Source organism: Oryctolagus cuniculus, chromosome 15, assembly GCF_051225735.1.
Source record: "Oryctolagus cuniculus isolate XC-2025 breed Fujian yellow rabbit chromosome 15, ASM5122573v1, whole genome shotgun sequence".
Classification (NCBI taxonomy): Eukaryota; Metazoa; Chordata; class Mammalia; order Lagomorpha; family Leporidae; genus Oryctolagus; species Oryctolagus cuniculus.
The window spans coordinates 60105168-60123539 of NC_142881.1; the positions used below are offsets into that span (position 1 = coordinate 60105168).

The 18372-nt window shown below is 41.8% G+C and overlaps 1 protein-coding gene and 1 pseudogene across 3 annotated transcripts in view; one reads left to right on the top strand and one right to left on the bottom strand.

Moving 5' to 3' along the window:
* The window catches only part of SLC25A16 (solute carrier family 25 member 16), a 65081-nt gene that overhangs the window by 1726 nt on the left and 44983 nt on the right, over positions 1 to 18372 (bottom strand). For 2 of the 3 annotated variants that reach the window (XM_002718453.6, XM_089314950.1), the window contains 2 exons: positions 7365 to 7527; positions 4074 to 4142 (listed from right to left, as the gene is read on the bottom strand). In XM_002718453.6, the coding sequence (XP_002718499.1) occupies positions 4074 to 4142; positions 7365 to 7527 (232 nt within the window). The remainder of the gene's footprint in view (positions 1 to 4073; positions 4143 to 7364; positions 7528 to 18372) is intronic. The other variant, XR_016222219.1, reaches the window with a different exon arrangement.
* Positions 5874 to 5973, top strand: LOC127484325 (U6 spliceosomal RNA; annotated as a pseudogene).

The window sequence follows — 18372 nt, forward strand, 5'->3', positions numbered from 1 at the left end:
TGCTATTTTATTTAATTTATACAAGAGGCTGAGAAACAGGAAGAGAAAGAGAGAGCTCCCATTGCTGGTTTACTCCTCCAATGCCTGTAATAGCCAGGACTGGGCTGGACTGAAGCCAGCCGCAAGGGGTGGCAGGCACCCACTACCTGAGTCATCACATGCTGCCTACAAGGTCTGCAACTGGCAGCCAGCTGCGATTGGAAGATGGAGCTGGGAGTCAAACCCAGACATTCCAATATGGGATGCAGGCACAGTGACGATCTTAGCCACTAGGCCAAATGCCAACACCCATAACAGTATTTTTAAAAGCTTAAAATGCCATCGGGGCGGGGTGGGGGGGCAGGCACTGTGGTGTAGCGGGTAAAGCCACCGCCTGAAGTGCTGGTATCCCATATTGGTGCCAGTTGAGTCCCGGCTGCTCTACTTCTGATCCAGCTCTCTGCTATGGCCTGGGAAAGCAGCAGAAGATGGCCCAAGTCCTTAGGCCCCTGCACCCATGTGGGAGACCCGGAAGAAGCCTCTGGCTCCTGGCTTCGGATTGGCGAAGCTCTGGCCATTGTGGCCATCTGGGGAGTGAACCAGTGGATGGAAGACTTCTCTCTCTCTCTCTGCCTCTCCTCTCTCTCTGTGTAACTCTGACTTTCAAGTAAATAAAATAAATCTTTAAATAAAAATGCCGGCCGGCACCGCGGCTCACTTAGGCTAATCCTCCGCCTGCAGTGCCGGCACACCAGGTTCTAGTCCTGATCGGGGCACCGGATTCTGTCCCGGTTGCTCCTCTTCCAGTCCAGATCTCTGCTGTGGCCCGGGAGTGCAGTGGAGGATGGCCCAGGTCCTTGGGCCCTGCACCCGCATGGGAAACCAGGAGGAGGCACCTGGCTCCGGGCTTAGGATCGGCACAGCGTGCCGGCTGCAACGCACCAGCTGTACTGGCCACTTGGGGGGTGACCCAACGGAAAAAGGAAGACCTTTCTCTCTGTCTCTGTCTCTCACTGTCTAACTCTGCCTGTCAAAAATAAATAAATAAATAAATATAAAAATAATGCCAGGGCCGGCATTGTGGCACAGTGGGTTAATGCCCTGGCCTGAAGCGCCAGCATCCAATATGGGCGCTGGTTCGAGACCCGGCTGCTCCACTTCCTGTCCAGCTCTCTGCTATGGCCAGGGAAAGCAATAGAAGATGGCCGAAGTCCTTGGGCCTATCCATCCACGTGGGAGTCCTGGAAGAAGCTCCTGGCTCCTGGCTTCAGATCGGCACAGCTCCGGCCATTGCAGCCATCTGGGGAGTGAACCATTGGATGGGAGATCTCTCTATCTCTCTCTCTGCCTCTCCTTTCTGTGTGTAACGCTGACACTCAAATAAATAAATAAATATTAAGCAAAAAAAAATTGCCAACTTGAATAGCTTTTGGAAGGCAAATATTTTTAACAAGCTAAAATTTTACAGTCACTCTGAACAAGCAGAAGCAATGTGAACTGACTTTCAGGCTCATCAACACAATGCATGATGTTCGTGTTATGTCTATGACATTTACTGACAACACTATTTCACATGTGGAACACTGCTATAATCCTACTAAAGAATGTATGAATAGTAGCCCTTTAAGCTTTCATTAAAGCTCAGGTTCTATTCTATAACTAGTAGGTAACTATAGAACTTAAGCTTAAAACCCTACTTTTTAGATTTCAGCAGTGAAGACTTCCCTTTTCTCTCTTTCTTTTTTTTTTTTTTTTTTTTTTTTTTTTACAGGCAGAGTGGACAGAGAGAGAGAGAGAGAGAGAGAGAAAGAAAGGTCTTCCTTTTTTGCCGTTGGTTCACCCTCCAATGGCCGCCGAGGCCCCCGCGCTGCAGCCGGCGCATCGCGCTGATCCAAAGCCAGGAGCCAGGTGCTTCTCCTGGTCTCCCATGTGGGTGCAGGGCCCAAGAACCTGGGCCATCCTCCACTGCACTCCCGGGCCATAGCAGAGAGCTGGCTTGGAAGAGGGGCAACCGGGACAGAATCCGGCGCCCCGACTGGGACTAGAACCCAGTGTGCCGGCGCCGCAAGGCGGAGGATTAGCCTATTGAGCCACAGCGCCGCTCCCTTTCCTTTCAAATCAACGTTTTGGGGTTTGCCTTTCCTTTTTATTAGGCAATCTGAATAAAATCTTCTAAAGATCTTTGGGGTGAACAAGGCAATCTAAGGTCCTAAACAAACATTCAGATCTTTTACTGAAGACAACGTATCGTCACACAGGATTCTAAATTTCTACAGACTATAGAAAATTCTAGAACCGTGCTGGGCAATAATGGTAGCTACTTGCCTCATGTGGCTACTATGCCCTTGAAATGTGGTAGTCCAAACTGAGATGTGCTATGAGAATAAAATACATTCAGGTGCCAGGGCTGTGGTATAGTAGGGTAATCCTACACCTGTAGCACCGGCATCCCATAAGGTTGCTGGTTCTAGGCCCAGCTGCTCCTCTTCTGATCCAGCTCTCTGCTACAGCCTGGGAAAGCAATAGATGTCCCAAGTCCTTGGGCTCCTGCCCCAGCATGGGAGACCTGGAAGTGAAGAAGCTCCTGGCTCCTTTCTCTCTGCACTCCCTCTCACTGTCTATAACTCTACCTCTCAAAATAAATAAATAAAATATTTAAATATATATATTCAAACATCTAATATAACAAAGTACAAAATATTCAAGTGTTGAAATAATATTTTAGGTATATTAAACAAAAAAACTTTTAAAACAATTTTATGTTTTTATAATAATAAATAATCTGGCCATCTAAAAATTTAAATTATATACATAACTCACATATTTCTATTTCATAGAATTGTTTTTAAACTTTATTTTTACAAAAATTCTTATTTTTTGAGAGTCAGATAGACAGATACAGCTTCCATCTACTGGTTTACTCCCCAAGGTCCACAAATGGTAGGGGTGAAGGCCAAAGCCAGGAACTGTGAACTCAATCCAAGTGTCTCATATGGGACTTGAGCCATCAAGTCCTACTTTCCAGAGTATGCATTAGCACAAAGCAGGAGTTAGAAACAGAGTCAGGAATCAAGCACTCAAGCACTATAATGTGAGGCCCAGGCACCTTTTTATTTATTTTTTTTAATTTTTATTTTTTTGACAGGCAGAGTGGACAGTGAGAGAGACAGAGAGACAGAGAGAAAGGTCTTCCCTTTGCCGTTGGTTCACCCTCCAATGGCCGCCGCAGCCGGCGCACCACACTGATCCGAAGCCCGGAGCCAGGTGCTTCTCCTGGTCTCCCATGGGGTGCAGGGCCCAAGCACTTGGGCCATCCTCCACTGCACTCCCTGGCCACAGCAGAGAGCTGGCCTGGAAGAGGGGCAACCAGGACAGAATCCGGTACCCCGACCAGGACTAGAACCCGGTGTGCCGGCACCGCTAGGCAGAGGACTAGCCTGTTGAGCCATGGCGCCGGCCAAGGCCCAGGCATCTTAACCAGTCTTTTTTTTTTTTTTTTATAGGTCTTCCTATCGCTGTTTTTATTTTATTTATTTAATTTTTATTTATTTGTTTGTTTTTGACAGGTAGAGTGGACAGTGAGAGAGAGAGACACACAGAGAAAGGTCTTCCTTTGCCGTTGGTTCACCCTCCAATGGCCGCCGCGGCCGGTGCATCGCACAGATCCGAGGCCAGGAGCTAGGTGCTTCTCCTGGTCTCCCATGGGGTGCAGGGCCCAAGGACCTGGGCCATCCTCCACTGCACTCCCTGGCCACAGCAGAGAGCTGGCCTGGAAGAGGGGCAACCGGGACAGAATCTGGCGCCCCAACCGGGACTAGAACCCGGTGTGCCGGCGCCGCAGGAGGAGGATTAGCCTAGTGAGCCGCAGCGCCAGCCCTTAACCAGTCTTAATCACCAGATTAAACATGTACCCCATTAAACAGAATTTTTCTGAGAATCAGAAATTGATTGAAACCTGATGAAATTAACTAAGTGTACAATAGGAAATAAAATGGAAGATATAGACTGTTGGTGAGATCAAAGTCCTGTCTCTCTACTTACATTAAACATTATACTTCTTAAATAAAATGAGCAATGACATAGAGAGAACTTACAGGCACTTTTCAAATTCTGGCAGAACCGTTCCTAATTGCATTCGTCGACGAGTTACATCAAACGGGTAGCTAAAAGAAGAAAGAGGCATAAAGACATAAATAGTCTTTTACTCAACAGCTATTGAAAGCAAAGCCCTGTGTAAGCTAGGAAATAATGTGTTCTTCTGTTGTTTGGTCTGATTGGGGAGTCAGGATATGGGCACATGAATAAACCGAATTAACAATATAGGAGTCTCCTTCCTTTGCTTATGTGATTCCTTGCAGTATAGTAGGACAATTTTTCTGTCTTATCACCACAATATCAACTGCTATTCATTCCTAAAGAGAAAATTAAATGCCACTTCCTGAAGACAACAAATTGGGTGCTTTTCATTGTTGTCAACCTAAAATAGGGTTTTCCAATGTTGCTACTATTAACATTTTGAGTTGAATCATTCTTTACTATACAGCCCTGACCCCTGCCCACTAGATACCAATAACACTCCCCTAGTTTTGACAACCAAAAATGTCTCCCAACATTAACAAACGCCCCTGGAGGCAAAACCAGCCTAGTTGAGAAGTATCACTCTAACAGTACTCAGCAAGTCCCCTCAAATACCACAGACTCAAAATATACAAAATATATCTTAAGGGCTAAAATTCATCATACAGTTAACTGCATTTCAGGGACACAGAAATGTAAACGTTATATCTTTTAGGAGTAGGAGTCTAGGTGGTTTTTTTAAGGTACTTTGATTTTGATAATATTAACTACTTATTTTAGGTCCTGTGCTAAACAATTTATGTACATTATCTCACTTCATCTTTACAATTGCATGAAGTAGGTACTATTATCCCAATATAAACATAAAATTACATAAAATTAAAAAAAAAAAACTAAGTCTGAGACATTCTCAGTGTCACAAAGCTACTTACTATCTTCTCATTTGACATTCTTCAAGGTATCTAATGTAAGTAAAAGGGACAGATCCAAAAAACAACTATATATTCTTATTCACATTCACGTTTACAATGAAATCAATATGATTAAAAAGAAACTCCCACGAACCATAATAACTTAAGAAATAGCATTACTGGGGGCCAGCGCTGTGGCGCAGTGGGTTAACGCCCTGGCCTGAAGCACCGGCATCCCAAATGGGCACCGGTTCTAGTCCCGGCTGCTCCTCTTCCAATCCAGCTCTCTGCTATGGTCTGGGAAAGCAGAAGAAGATTGCCCAAGTCCTTGGGTCCCTGCACTGGCTTGGGAGACCTGGAAGAAGCTTCTGGCTCCTGGCTTTGGATCGGCGCAGCTCCGGCCGTTGCGGCCATCTGGGGAGTGAACCAGCGGATGGAAGACCTCTCTCTCTCTCTGCCTCTCCTCTCTCTGTGTAACTCTGACTTTCAAATAAAATAAATAAATCTTAAAAAAAAAAAAAGTAGCATTACTTATCGTTGAAGCTCCCCATGTACCTCAATTGCATCTCCAGGTATTATTTTTTGATGAGGGAGGAAAAAAAAAAAAAAGAAAAAAAAAAATCCTATGGGGTGCAAAGACCAAAAACCTCAAAACCTGAGGGATTGAGTTTCCAACCATGGAAAGATATATGTGGGTAGAAGGAAATGATTAGTAGGAAGAAGAGACTATAAGAATTCAAGGACCAGAACCAGCTAAATAATGGTGGGAAAGAAAGAAAACATCATTGTAGCTATTGTTTTAAGTTTAAAAAAAAAAGACTAAGCAGCTTTTCGGATACGTCTGATGGGAAAAATGATTACAAGTTACCAGGACTAGTACACTGACAGATATGAATAATAGGGAGCGTGTTTCAGAGGTATATTCACTAAAATTGGAACAACGCAGAGATTAGCATGGTCCCTGCACAAGGATGGTACACCAAAATTAAATGAATAAAATAAAAAATAGGGGAGTTGGGAGCAGAGGATTGTCATAAAGAAAAGTACAAGAAAGTAATATTTGAAACATGGCACTTGCACCAACAGCAGGAGATCCAAAGAGATACACCCAAAAGTTTAGTAAAGATATAATGGGGAGTCAGTAACAAAGATTTAAACAGAAACAGTTATCTAAACCAAAGTGACCTCTGAAACCACCAAGACAGATAAGCTGTTCTAGATATCTGAGGGAAGAGCAGAAGATTCGGGCCTTAACAAATCCATCCATATGGACAGGAAGAGGAGGATATGAGATAACTAGTGAGGATGACTGCCAAGACAGGGCACTGTTAAAACAGCCAAGAACTAGAACAGTTGGAACAAGGATAAAAGAACTAGAAAGGGAGCCACTGGATTAAGAGCCAATGGGTGTAAAATATAGCTTAAGAAGAGAAAGAGGCAACACAAGATAGACTAAAGGATCCACACTGAAAGTGAATAGTGAAGAAAAAGAGGCATTAAAATGAAGCAAAAATCAGAATAGCTAGAGGTGATCATGTCTCTGAAATGAGCAACATTGCACAACCAAGTAAATCACACACCTTTTCTTCTTTCCCTCAATCTAGTAGAATACACTGAGTCTACCCAAGGATAATCCTTAGTCATAAACTCCAATGAATACCCTGGTTCTCATCCTTTACATTCTTTTCCCACTGGATCCTTCTTTTCCATTCTTTATGACATTATCGTTTCCTTTTTGTCTTCCTGTTTCTCAGGATACTCCTCTCAGTCACAGAAAGATTTTCTTCTTCCGGTTCCTGAAACGTTCCTGTTCTTAGTATTCCAGCCTCTTTTTATCTCTCCCTGTTCCATCTATCTTGGTTTAGGAAATTCTCTGAAGCCACCTTTCCTACTGCAATATAGTGACACATGTATGTTCCTACTATACTGTGACCTGTAACTTAACTCCACTGCTAGGGCCATCTAGGACAAGTTTACTGGTAGCAACTTTGTTTTTCCTCAGTGAACTTCCTAACACCTACTGTTTGGCACAAAGTAGGCCTTCAAGATTTAATGCAAGAGAAGCTACGCCCCCTTACATGTGTATATAATAATTAAGAAAATTTCAGAAACTTCATAAAGGTAAATTCATTAGGAAATATGAATGAAGATTATAGTGTTTCTTTTCCTTTAAGTAAGCACAGGAAATTGAATGGATTCAGATTAATTTGGACAATTTGCGTGTAACTATAATATGTTTAAAGTACAGATACATATGAAAAATTTATTAAATTAATACTTTCGTTTCACAAGGGATCATGTTTGTGAATAATTATTAGAAAAATTAGAATTATTAACCAATGCTGAAAATCAGGATTGGCTAACTGCAATTTGAATTAAGTTGATGAAGAAACTTACGATATTGTTTGTGCTATTGCTCCAGCAACACCACCACAAAGTAAGTTTATGTGAGTTTTCAAAACTAAGACATTAGGATTGTCTGATGAAGGTCTGCCAAGAAGGGTAGGAGCATGGGAAAGCCCAACACTCTTTAAGGTACCAAAAGTAAAAAATGAAACACCTGAAAAACAAAATATAAATTCACCATGATGGTTAACAGAACATGAGCTGTGAAAAAGTCACCACTCTTACATAATAACCAATTTACTAAAGGACCTAATTATACATTTTCTATTTTCTGTTATGTGGCTTATTGTAAGACAAGAATACTTAATTATGTTATAAATAATTTAAAGCTGACAAAATTATCACCTACAAAAAGTTATAGCAATAGTTTTTCACACATTAATCTGTAATTCAAGGCACTGAAGGAAGCAGCTGCAAATAGAAAGCCACCTGATAGCTGAACAGAACTAGTTTCCAAGGTTCCACATGAATTAAAATTAAATTTATGATTAATAATTATAAGTAAATATGACAATTTATATTTACAATAACAATGATATTGACAATGTTAGAAAAAGGCAAATTCAAAGTGATAAAGTATTGCTATTATAATTCAATGTCTAATTTTGTCTTCAAGGAAGAATTATGACCATAAGGTAAATGTTCATATTGGCTCCATAAGACACATAGAACTGAATTAAAAAAATGGTACACAGATGGTGTTAGCTAAACATTTACATGATTTTATAATAGAACCATTAAAGTCATATAGAAAGAAAATTAAGAATGGAATTCAAGAATCCTATTAAGGAAGCAGTACTCAAGATATCTCTGTATATACTAAATTGAAAAAGCATATTTGAGGGGCCAGCACTGTGGCTCAGTAGACTGAGCATCCACCTACTGCACTGGCATCACACACGGGCTTTGGTTTGAGTTCCGGCTACTCCACTTCTAAACCAGCTCCCTGCTAATGTGCCTGGGAAAGCAGAGGAGGCTGGCCCAAGTTCTTCCTAAATCCACTCAGAGACCAAGAAGAAGCTCCTGGCTCCTGGCTTCGGTTGAGCCCAGCTCTAGCTGTTGCAGCCATTTGGGGAGTGAACCAGTGGATGGAAAACCTCTCTCTCTGTCTCTCCCTCTCTCTGTCTATAACTCTGCCTCTCAAATAAGTAAATATTTTTAAAAAGATAAAATAAAAAATGTATTTGAAAAAATATTTGACACTGAAGAATAAGAACTAACAAATACGCAGTCTAGGATAATGCCTCAATATATACACTTACGCTTCACACAAATTACAATCTGACATCTTGAAATGATACTTCTTTAATATTTTAAGAAAATATTTATTTGAAAGACAGAGTAACAGACAGAAAGGGAGACATGGGAAAGAGAGAGATCTTCTATTGGCTGGTTCATTCTTCAAATGCCCACAACAGCAAGACTCAGCCAGGCTGAACCTATGAGCCAAGAACTCCATCTGGGTTTCCCTTGTGGATGGCAGGAGCCCAACTACTTGGGCCTCCATTTGCTGCCTCCCAGCACATTAACAGAAAGCTAGATGAGAAGCAGAGCAGTCAGGATGTAAACTGGCACTATGAAATGGGATGCCAGTAGCACAAGTAGCTGCTTAATCCATTGAGACTCAAAGCCCTCCCCTATACAATTTTGGAATATTCATATACTTTTAAAAAACTTTTTAAAAGATTTGTTTATTTGAAAGGCAGAGTAACAGAGAAGCAGAGGCAGAGAGAGAGAGAGAGGCCTTTCATCTGCTGGTTCACTCCCCAAATGGTCGCAATGGCTGGAGCTGGGCCAATCTGAAGCCAGGAGCCAGGAGCTTCTTCCAGGTCTCCCACATGGTTTTAAGGGCCCAAGCACTTGGGTCATCTTCCACTGCTTTACCAGGCCATAGAAGAGAGCTGGATCAGAAGTGGAGCAGCTGGGATTTGAACCGGTGCTCAAATGCGATGCCAGCACTGCAGGAGGCCACAGCTTTACCTGCTATGCCACAGCACCGGCCCTTCATATACTTCTTTAAAAAAAAAAAAAAAAAAGATTTATTTAGAGGCTGGCACTATAGTGCAGTGAGTTAAAGTCCCAGCCTGCTGTGCCAGCATCCCATATAGGCAGTGGTTCGAGTCCCGCTGCTCCACTTCTAATCCAGCTCTCTGTTATGGCCTGGGAAAGCAGTGGAAGATGGCCCAAGTCCTTGGACCACTGCACCTACATGGGAGACCTGTAAGAAGCTCCTGGTTCCTGGCTTTGGATCGGCTCAACTCCGGCTGTTGCGGCCATCTGGGGAGTGAACCAGTGGATGGAAGACCTCTCTCTCTCTCCGCCTCTAACTCTGCCATTCAAATAATAAACAAATACATGTTTCTTATTATTTATATTTTTATTTTATTTTATATTATTATTTGAAAGGCAAAGTTACAGAAAGGCAGAGACTGAGGCAGAGAGAGAGAGATCTTTCAACTGCTGGTTTACTCCCCAGATGGCCTTAATGGCCAGAACTGGGCTGATTTGAAGCCAGGAGCCAGGAGCTTCTTCTAGGTCTCCCACATAGGTACAGGGGCCCAAGGACTTGGACCATCTTCCACTGCCTTCCCAGGTGCATTAGCAGGGAGCTGGATCAGAAGTAGAGCAGCCGGGATGCAAACCACCACACATATGGGATGTTGGCACTATGGGCAGCAGCTTTACCTGCTACACCACAGCACCAGCCTCAGAATATTCATATACTTCTATATTTGTGAAGTCTAATAACTTAAATCTTTTTGAAAAGATTTATTTGAAAGGCAATTACACAGAGAAGTTGATTAATTGGTTTTCTATAGACTGCTTTACTCCTCAAATGTCCTCAATAGAAGGGGTTGTGCCAAGTTGAACCCAGGAACCAGGAAATTCATCTGGGTCTCCCAAGTGGATGGCAGGGGTCCAAGCACTTGGGACATCTTCAGCTGCCTTCCCAGGTATATTAGCAGGGATCTTGGTTGGAAGCAGGTCAGCAAGGTCTTGAACCGGCGCTCATATGGGATGCCAGCATGACAGGCAGTGGTTTAACTCACTGTGCCACAACACCAGCCCATTTAATCATTTCTTTTTTATTTTTTAACTTATTTTTATCTTTATTTGAGAGTTAGACAAAGAGAGAATCCCCATCTGCTCGTTCACTCCTCAAAGGACCAGAACAATTGAAGTCGGGACAGGCCAAAGCTGGAAGTCAGGAACTCAATTTTAGTCTCCTACATGGGTGGCAGGGATGCAACCACTTCAGCCTTCACATCCCAGGGTTCACAGCCAGTAGGTACAGGTAGATATCAAACCCAGCAGTCTGGGATAGGAAGCAGACATCTCAACAGATAGGCCAAATGCCTACCCTAGACTTACATAAATTCATTTTGTTTTTATTTCACTTAAAGATTCATTTATTTACTTATTTGAAAGGTACAAGAGCACAGAGGTAGTGAGACAGAGAGACAGAGACAGAGAGACAGAGAGTTTCTATCTGGTGTCTCACTTTCCAAAATGTCTCAACAGCCAGGGTTGGGCCAGCCTGAAGGTAGGAGCTGGGACTGTGGTCTGGTCTCCCACGTGTAAGTTAGGGACCCAAGGCCTTGGGCCATCTTCCACTGCCTTCCCAGACACATTAGCAGGAAGCTAGATTGGAAGTGAAGGAGCCAGGACTTGAACTAGAGCTCCAATATAGGATGATGGCATCACAACCAGAGGCTTAACCTGCTGTGCCACAACAGCAGTCCCATGATAAGGAAATTAGTAGCCAATTAAACATTACCAGAGAAAAAATTTAAATATCTTCATGCTATGGAATGGCATTCAGTGTAACATGACACAGTAAAAATGTTTGTGAAGAATATATAGAACTGAAAAATAGTTGGGAATTGGGGAAAGAAACTATATAACCTCCTATAACTATGCAATAAATATATTGTAAAAACTCTAAGAAGAGTAAGGAAAATACAGCAGATCTGAGAGTCCTGCTTCCAGCATAATGGGAGTCTAAGGAGTCTGAATGACTTTGCCATTGAAGAATAATTGCATTTACATCCAGCCTTACACAAAGGATAAGAAGGTCTCCAGGAATCACTCTAGTACCATCACCTCCCAAAAATATAAGCTGAGGCCTGAATGGGAGCTGTGTCCCGTGACACTAAGTTGGAAGGACTCTACACAGAGATGCAGTAGCAGCAGGAGCACTGAGATGGACCCTGCCACTGGGCCTACCTAAGTCAGCACAGTTCCCAACAGGAGCTCCTGGCAGAAGCTGAACAGAATGAATACTCTAGAAAAAACAATTCCCAATGTAGACCTCTAGAGTACTCAGAGATTAAGAACAAGCAAGGAGATTTTAATTAAAAAGCACCAGGCATAGGACAAAGCAAATAAATAAATATTTATGAAAGAGTAGGGGAAGAAGAATTCAGAAAAATAAACAAATAAGATTAGAAAGTCATAAAAAGAAAGATAAAATAAATGTAACACGTAGAAATCAAATAGTAAGATACAGAAATAAGCTCCAATAAACCAACAATCACAACAAACATTTAAGTGGACTAACTGAAAATCAAAAGATTTTTCAGATTGGATTTTTAAAAGTGGGTAGCTCCATGATATTATTACAAAAGAAACATCCAAAACATAAAAACAAGGAAAAAAAAGGCAGAAAATAAAAGAATTAAAAAAAAAATGAGGCCAGCACTGTGATCACTTGGTTAATCCTCCACCCGCAGCGCCAGCATCCCATATGGACACCGGGTTCTAGTCCCAGTTGCTCCTCTTCCAGTCCAGCTCTCTGCTGTGGCCTGGGAGGGCAGTGGAGGATGGCCCAATGCTTGGGCCCCTGCACCCGCATGGGAGACCAGGAAGAAGCACTTGGCTCCTGGCTTCGGATCGACGCAGCGCCAGCCATGGCAGCCATTTAGGGAGTGAACCAACAGAAGGAAGACCTTTCTGTCTGTCTCTCTCACTGTCTATAACTCTGTCAAAAATTTTTTTAAAAAAATAATAATAAAAAAAACCGGGTAGATACTAACTTGGATCTGGCCAAAAACTCATTATGAGATGAGAAAATTTGAACCATGACAGTATAAATGATATAAAGAAAATTTTAGCTTCATAATAGTATATGGTTATAGCTTTAAAAAAAAAGATTTATTTATTTACTTGAAAGTCAGAGTTACACAGAGAGAGAAGAGGCAGAGAGAGAGAGATCTTCCATCCACTGGTTCATGCCCCAATTGGCTGCAATGGGCGGACTACATCAATCAGAAGCCAGGAGCCAGGAGCTTCTTCCAGGCCTCCCATGTAGGTGCAGGCACCCAAGGACTCGGGCCATCTTCTACTGCTTTCCCAGGCCACAGAAGAGAGCTGGATTGGAAGTGGAGCAGCCAGGACTCAAAACGGCACCCATATGGGATGCCAGCACTACAGGCGGCAGCTTTACCCGCTAGCCACAGCGCCGGCCCCTGGTTATAGCTTTTAAAGAAGGATAGAGAACTAAATATGAAAATATTGTAGTAGAAGTAATCAAGTGAATTTACTTTAAAACAGTTTAGGATGGAGACAGATGAAGTAATTAGAGGAATAAAGGAAACAAAATTGGCCATTGTTGATGTTATATAGTAGGTAAATGGTGACTCATTGCATCACTGTTTGCACTTTTAAGTACATTTGAAATTTTCCAAAGATTCAGTAAAACTAAATAAAATAACCAACCTATAGAATGCAGCTCAAGCAGTATCTAGAAAAAGTGCTTAAATTAGGGGGAAGAAAGGTTGAAAATTAATGAAGTACATACCCAAGTAAGAAACCAAAAGAATGAGCTGAAAGAAGGAATGAAGAAGAAAAATCAAGAAAATGAGAACTGAACAATTTGATCCTTTGCAAAAATTGATAATAAAACAAAAATGAAAAAAAGGATGACAACAGATAAAGCACTTATAAAAAGAAATGAATAAATAAGGAAAGCCATTTACCAAAAAATTTGGAGCTAATATAAAACATTCAAGGTTAAAGGGGTAAAAAGAGATATGAATTACAAAAAATGACTATCATAAAGAGAAAATCTGAATGGTCTCTTCAACTTGAGACATATGCAGGTAAACCTTCTAAAAACATTTAACAAAGTGAATCCAGCTGGATATTAAAAAAATCATTATATCCATAGCTTGGGTTGATTTCAAAATCATTTAACATTAGAATACCTATTAATATCACTCATCATATTAACAGATTAAAACAGAAAACTCATGATCATCTCAGTAACTACAGAAAATGGAATCTGATAAAATTCAATACAAATTCAAACAAAAATTCTTATGAGAATTTCCTTGGGCAGATAAACAGTATATGCTAAAAACTAAATCAGACATTATGCTAAATAAAGAAGTATTGGAAACATTCCTCTGAAGATCAACCATGAGCCAAAATGCTAATTATCATTATTTCTATTAATTGCTTCACTGTAGGTCCTTACGTAGTATCAGTAAGATAAGACACAAACACAACAAAATAAGGACTGGAATGGAAGTAATAAAAACATTATTATTTGTACAGGATGTGACTGTCTATATAGAAAACCCACCCAAAACACCTACAAGTAACATGGTGACTGGCTATAAGTAAATAGAAAATGATCAGGAAAAAAATCATATAAAATTAAATCAAGCAGTCTAATTATCTAAAGGACACACAAAAAACCTAACAGTATCTACAAATATACTGAACTATATATATATATATATATATATATATATATATATATGACTTGTCTGAAATTCAAAATGCCAAAAAGGGCTTTTGTATAACATCAAAAGGTAATTCTAAAACATTCATGGATGCAGAAATACCTACAGTCTTGACATTCCTGAAAAAAGAAACATAAGGGAGCAGGATTTGTCCAATCAAATATAAAGATTCATGACAAAACTGCACTGCACTTTTTTAAGTAGCACAGCAGAACACTGGGGAAAGGACAGACTAGTTAATGAATGGTACAAAGTCTAGTAGTTTTCCTTAAGAAAGATAAAAAAAAGTTTCCAGAAAATTAGGGGCTTAAAGATAAAATGCTAAACTTTAAAATGCGTTTGAAGAAAATGTATTTCAGGGGCTGGCGTTGTGGTGTAGCAGGCAAAACCGCTGCCTGCAGTGCCAGCATCCCATATAGGCGCTGGTCCAAGTTCCACCTGCTCCACTTCCCATCCAGCTTTCTGCTATGGCCTGGGAAAGCAGTGGAAGATGGCCCAAGTGCTTGGGCCCCTGCACCCACGTGGGAGACCCAGAGGAAGCTCCTGGCTCCTGATCGGCGCAGCCCCAGTCATTATGGCCAACTGGGGAGTGAACCAGCAGATGGAAGACCTCTCTCTCTCTCTCTCTCTGCCTCTCCTTCTCTCTGTGTGTAATTCTGATTTTCAAATAAATAATAAATAAATAAATCTTAAAAAATAAAATGTATTCAAACACAAAGAACACTATCCATAAAAGAATATATTGATAAGTTCACAGAAATTTGAATTTCTGAATTACTAGAAAAGGTAAAAATTTTTAGTAATAATAGCAAAAGGTAGGGAAGTGTGGAAGAACTACATATCTCATACATAGCAGGCAGACAGAACTATTTGGAAAGCAGTTTGGAAGTTCCCCATTAAGTTAAACATATACTTATTCCATCACCACAATTCTACTCCAGTATTTGCCCAAAAGATATAAAAATATATACCCACAAAAAGAATTTTATAAGAATGTTTATTGCAACTTTATTCAAAACATCCCTAAATTGTAAATACTCCAAATGTCCATCATCAGAATAAATAAATTATAGTATGCCCATACAATGAAATACTACTCAGCAATTAAAAAGGGAATGAAGTTCAAAACCACAAGATATACTTCATGTCCAGTGGCATAACCAAAAGACAGATAACAAGTGTCAGCAAAGACATGGAGAACTTGGAATTCTCATATATTGCTAACTGGAATTTAAAATGACAGTATCACTAGAAAAAGGTTTTGACACTAGGGAAAGGGGTTGGTGTTTCCTAAAAATATTAACCATAGTGACCATTTAATTCAGCAATAACATTCCTAAGTATAAAACCAAAAGAAATGAAAAATAGGGGTGGGCATTGTGGAGCAGTGTAAAGCCAAGCCAGAATTTTGGATGCCTGTACTACAAATTGGAGTGCTTGAGTCCCATCTACTCTGTTTCCAATACAGCTCCCTGCTGATGAGCCTGGAAAGCAGCAAAATACCCCTGCCTCCCACATGGGTAACCTGGATGGAGTTCCTGCCATCTGGCTTCAACCTGGCCCCTAGTCCCAGCTGTTGCAGTCATATGAGGAGTGAGCCAGCAATGGAAGCTCTCTCTCTCTCTCTCTGTCTCTTTCTCTCTCTCTCTCTGCCTCTTTGCCTTTCAAGTAAATAAATAAATCAATTAAAAAATCAAATTGTACACTTACATGGGTAAATTCTATGATATGTAAACTGTATCTCAATAAAGCTGTTACCAAAAAAGGGAAGTAGAATTTCTCTGTTAATTAATGAAACCACAAAGACATCAAAAAGTCAAATAACAAACAAAGGAAAATCTCCAACATATGTAAGTAACAAGAGATTGTAATCAAATTATATAAGGAATTAATATAAATAAATAACAGAAAGGCTACTGAATAGGAAACTAGGTCAAACACATATAAAATTCACAGAAAAAGAAATGTATCTCCAGGCCAGAACTGTCACATAGAGGACAAAGCTGCCATCTGTGGCGCTGGCACCCCATATGGCTTTTTGAGTCCCAGCTGTTCCATTTCTGATCCAGCCCCCTGCAAATGTGCCTGGGATAGCAGCAGAATATGGCCCAGGTGTTTGACCCCCCTGCACCCACATGAGAGACCCAGAAGCTCCTGGCTCCTGGATTCAACGTGGTTTAGGCCTTGGGGAATGAACAAGATCCGTCTCTCACTCTCTCTCTGTCTCTGCCTTTCTAACACTGACTTTTTTTTTTTTTAAGCTTTATTTATTTATTTGAAAGTCAGAGTTACACAGAGGGAGGAGAGGCAGAGAGAGAGAGAGAGAGAGAGCAAAAGAAAGAGAGGTCTTCCATCCGATGGTCCACTCCCCAATTGGCTGCAACGACCGGAGCTGCACTGATCCAAAGCCAGGAGCCAGGAGCCTCTTCCTGGTCTCCCATGTGGGTGCAGGGGCCCAAGGACTTGGGACATCTTCCACTGCCTTCCCAGGCCACAGCAGAGAACTGGATCAGAAGTGGAGCAGCCAAGAGCTGAACTGGTGCCCATATGAGATGCCAGGGCTTCAGGCCAGGGCGTTAACTCACTGAGCCACAGTGCCAGCCCCACTAACACTGACTTTCAAAGGAATAAATAAATCTTAATATATATATATAATATATATTAAATCTTAAATATATATAATCTTAAATATATATATATATAAACTGGAAAATAAAAATATCAAAAGTTGTTCAACCCCATTCGTAATCAGGGAAATAGAAAATAAGACCTCATAAGTTAATATTTTTTTTAAGATTCATTTATTTATTTGAAAGGTAAAGTTACAGAGAAGCAAAAGCAAGGCCGGCGCCGTGGCTCACTAGGCTAATCCTCCGCCTTGAGGCACCAGCACACCGGGTTCTAGTCCCGGTCGGGGCGCCGGATTCTGTCCTGGTTGCCCCTCTTCCAGGCCAGCTCTCTGCTGTGAACAGGGAGTGCAGTGGAGGATGGCCCAAGTGCTTGGGCCCTGCACCCCATGGGAAACCAGGAGAAGCACCTGGCTCCTGCCATCGGATCAGCGCAGTGCGCCGGCCGCAGCGGCCATTGGAGGGTGAACCAATGGCAAAGGAAGACCTTTCTCTCTGTCTCTCTCTCTCACTGTCCACTCTGCCTGTCAAAAAAAAAAAAAAAAAAGAAAAAAAAAAAAAAAGAAAGAAAAGAAAAGAAAAATCCAGAGAAGCAAAAGCAGATAGAGAGAGAGAGATCTTCCATCCATAGTGAGAGGGAGAGACAGTGAGAGGGGTCTTCCATCCACTGGTTCACTCCCCAAATGGCTGCAATGGCCATTACAAGCAAGGCTGATCCTAAGCCAGGAACCAGCAGCCAGGAGCTTTTCCCTGGTCTGCCATGTAGGTACAGGGGCCTAAGGACAATAATCTTCTGCTGCTTTCCCAGGTGCACTAACAGGGAGCTGGATCAGAGGTAGAGCAGCTGGGTCTTGAACTAGTGCCCATATGGGATGCCGGAACTGCAGGCAGCGGCTTTTACCCACTATATCGTAGCACCGGCCCACATAAGTTACATTTTTACTTAATACAAATTGTTCAGCTCCAGCATCATCTTTTCTTTTTTTAAGATTTCTTTTTTATTTATTTGAAAGAATTACAGGAGGGCCCGGCACCATGACTAACTTGGTTAATCCTCCGCCTGCAGTGCCAGCACCCCATATGGGCACTGGGTTCTAGTCCCAGTTGCTCCTCTTCCAGTCCAGCTCTCTGCTGTGGCCTGGGAGCGCAGTGGAGGATGGCCCAAGTGCTTGGGCCTTGCACCCACATGGGAGACTGGGAGGAAGCACCTGGCTCCTGGCTTTGGATCGGCGCAGTGCCAGCCGTAGCAGCCATTAGGGGAGTGAACCAACAGAAGGAAGACCTTTCTCTCTCTCTCTCTCTGTAACTCTACCTGTCAAATAAATAAATAAATAAATAATCTTTAAAAAATTTATGAAAGAGTTAAGGGGGGGGTCAGAGGAGAGGGAGAAATAGAGAGATCTTCCATCCACTAGTTCATGCCTCAAACAGAGGAAAGGGCTGAAGCAGGGCCAAGCTGAAGCCAGGAGCCAAGAGCTTCACCCAGGTCTCCCTAGTGAGTGCATGGGCATAAGGACTTGGGTCATCTGCTGCTGCTTTCCCAAGTGCATTAGCAGCGAGCTGGATAAGAAGTGGAGCAGCTGGGACTTGAACTGGTGCACATATGGGATGCCGGCATTGCAT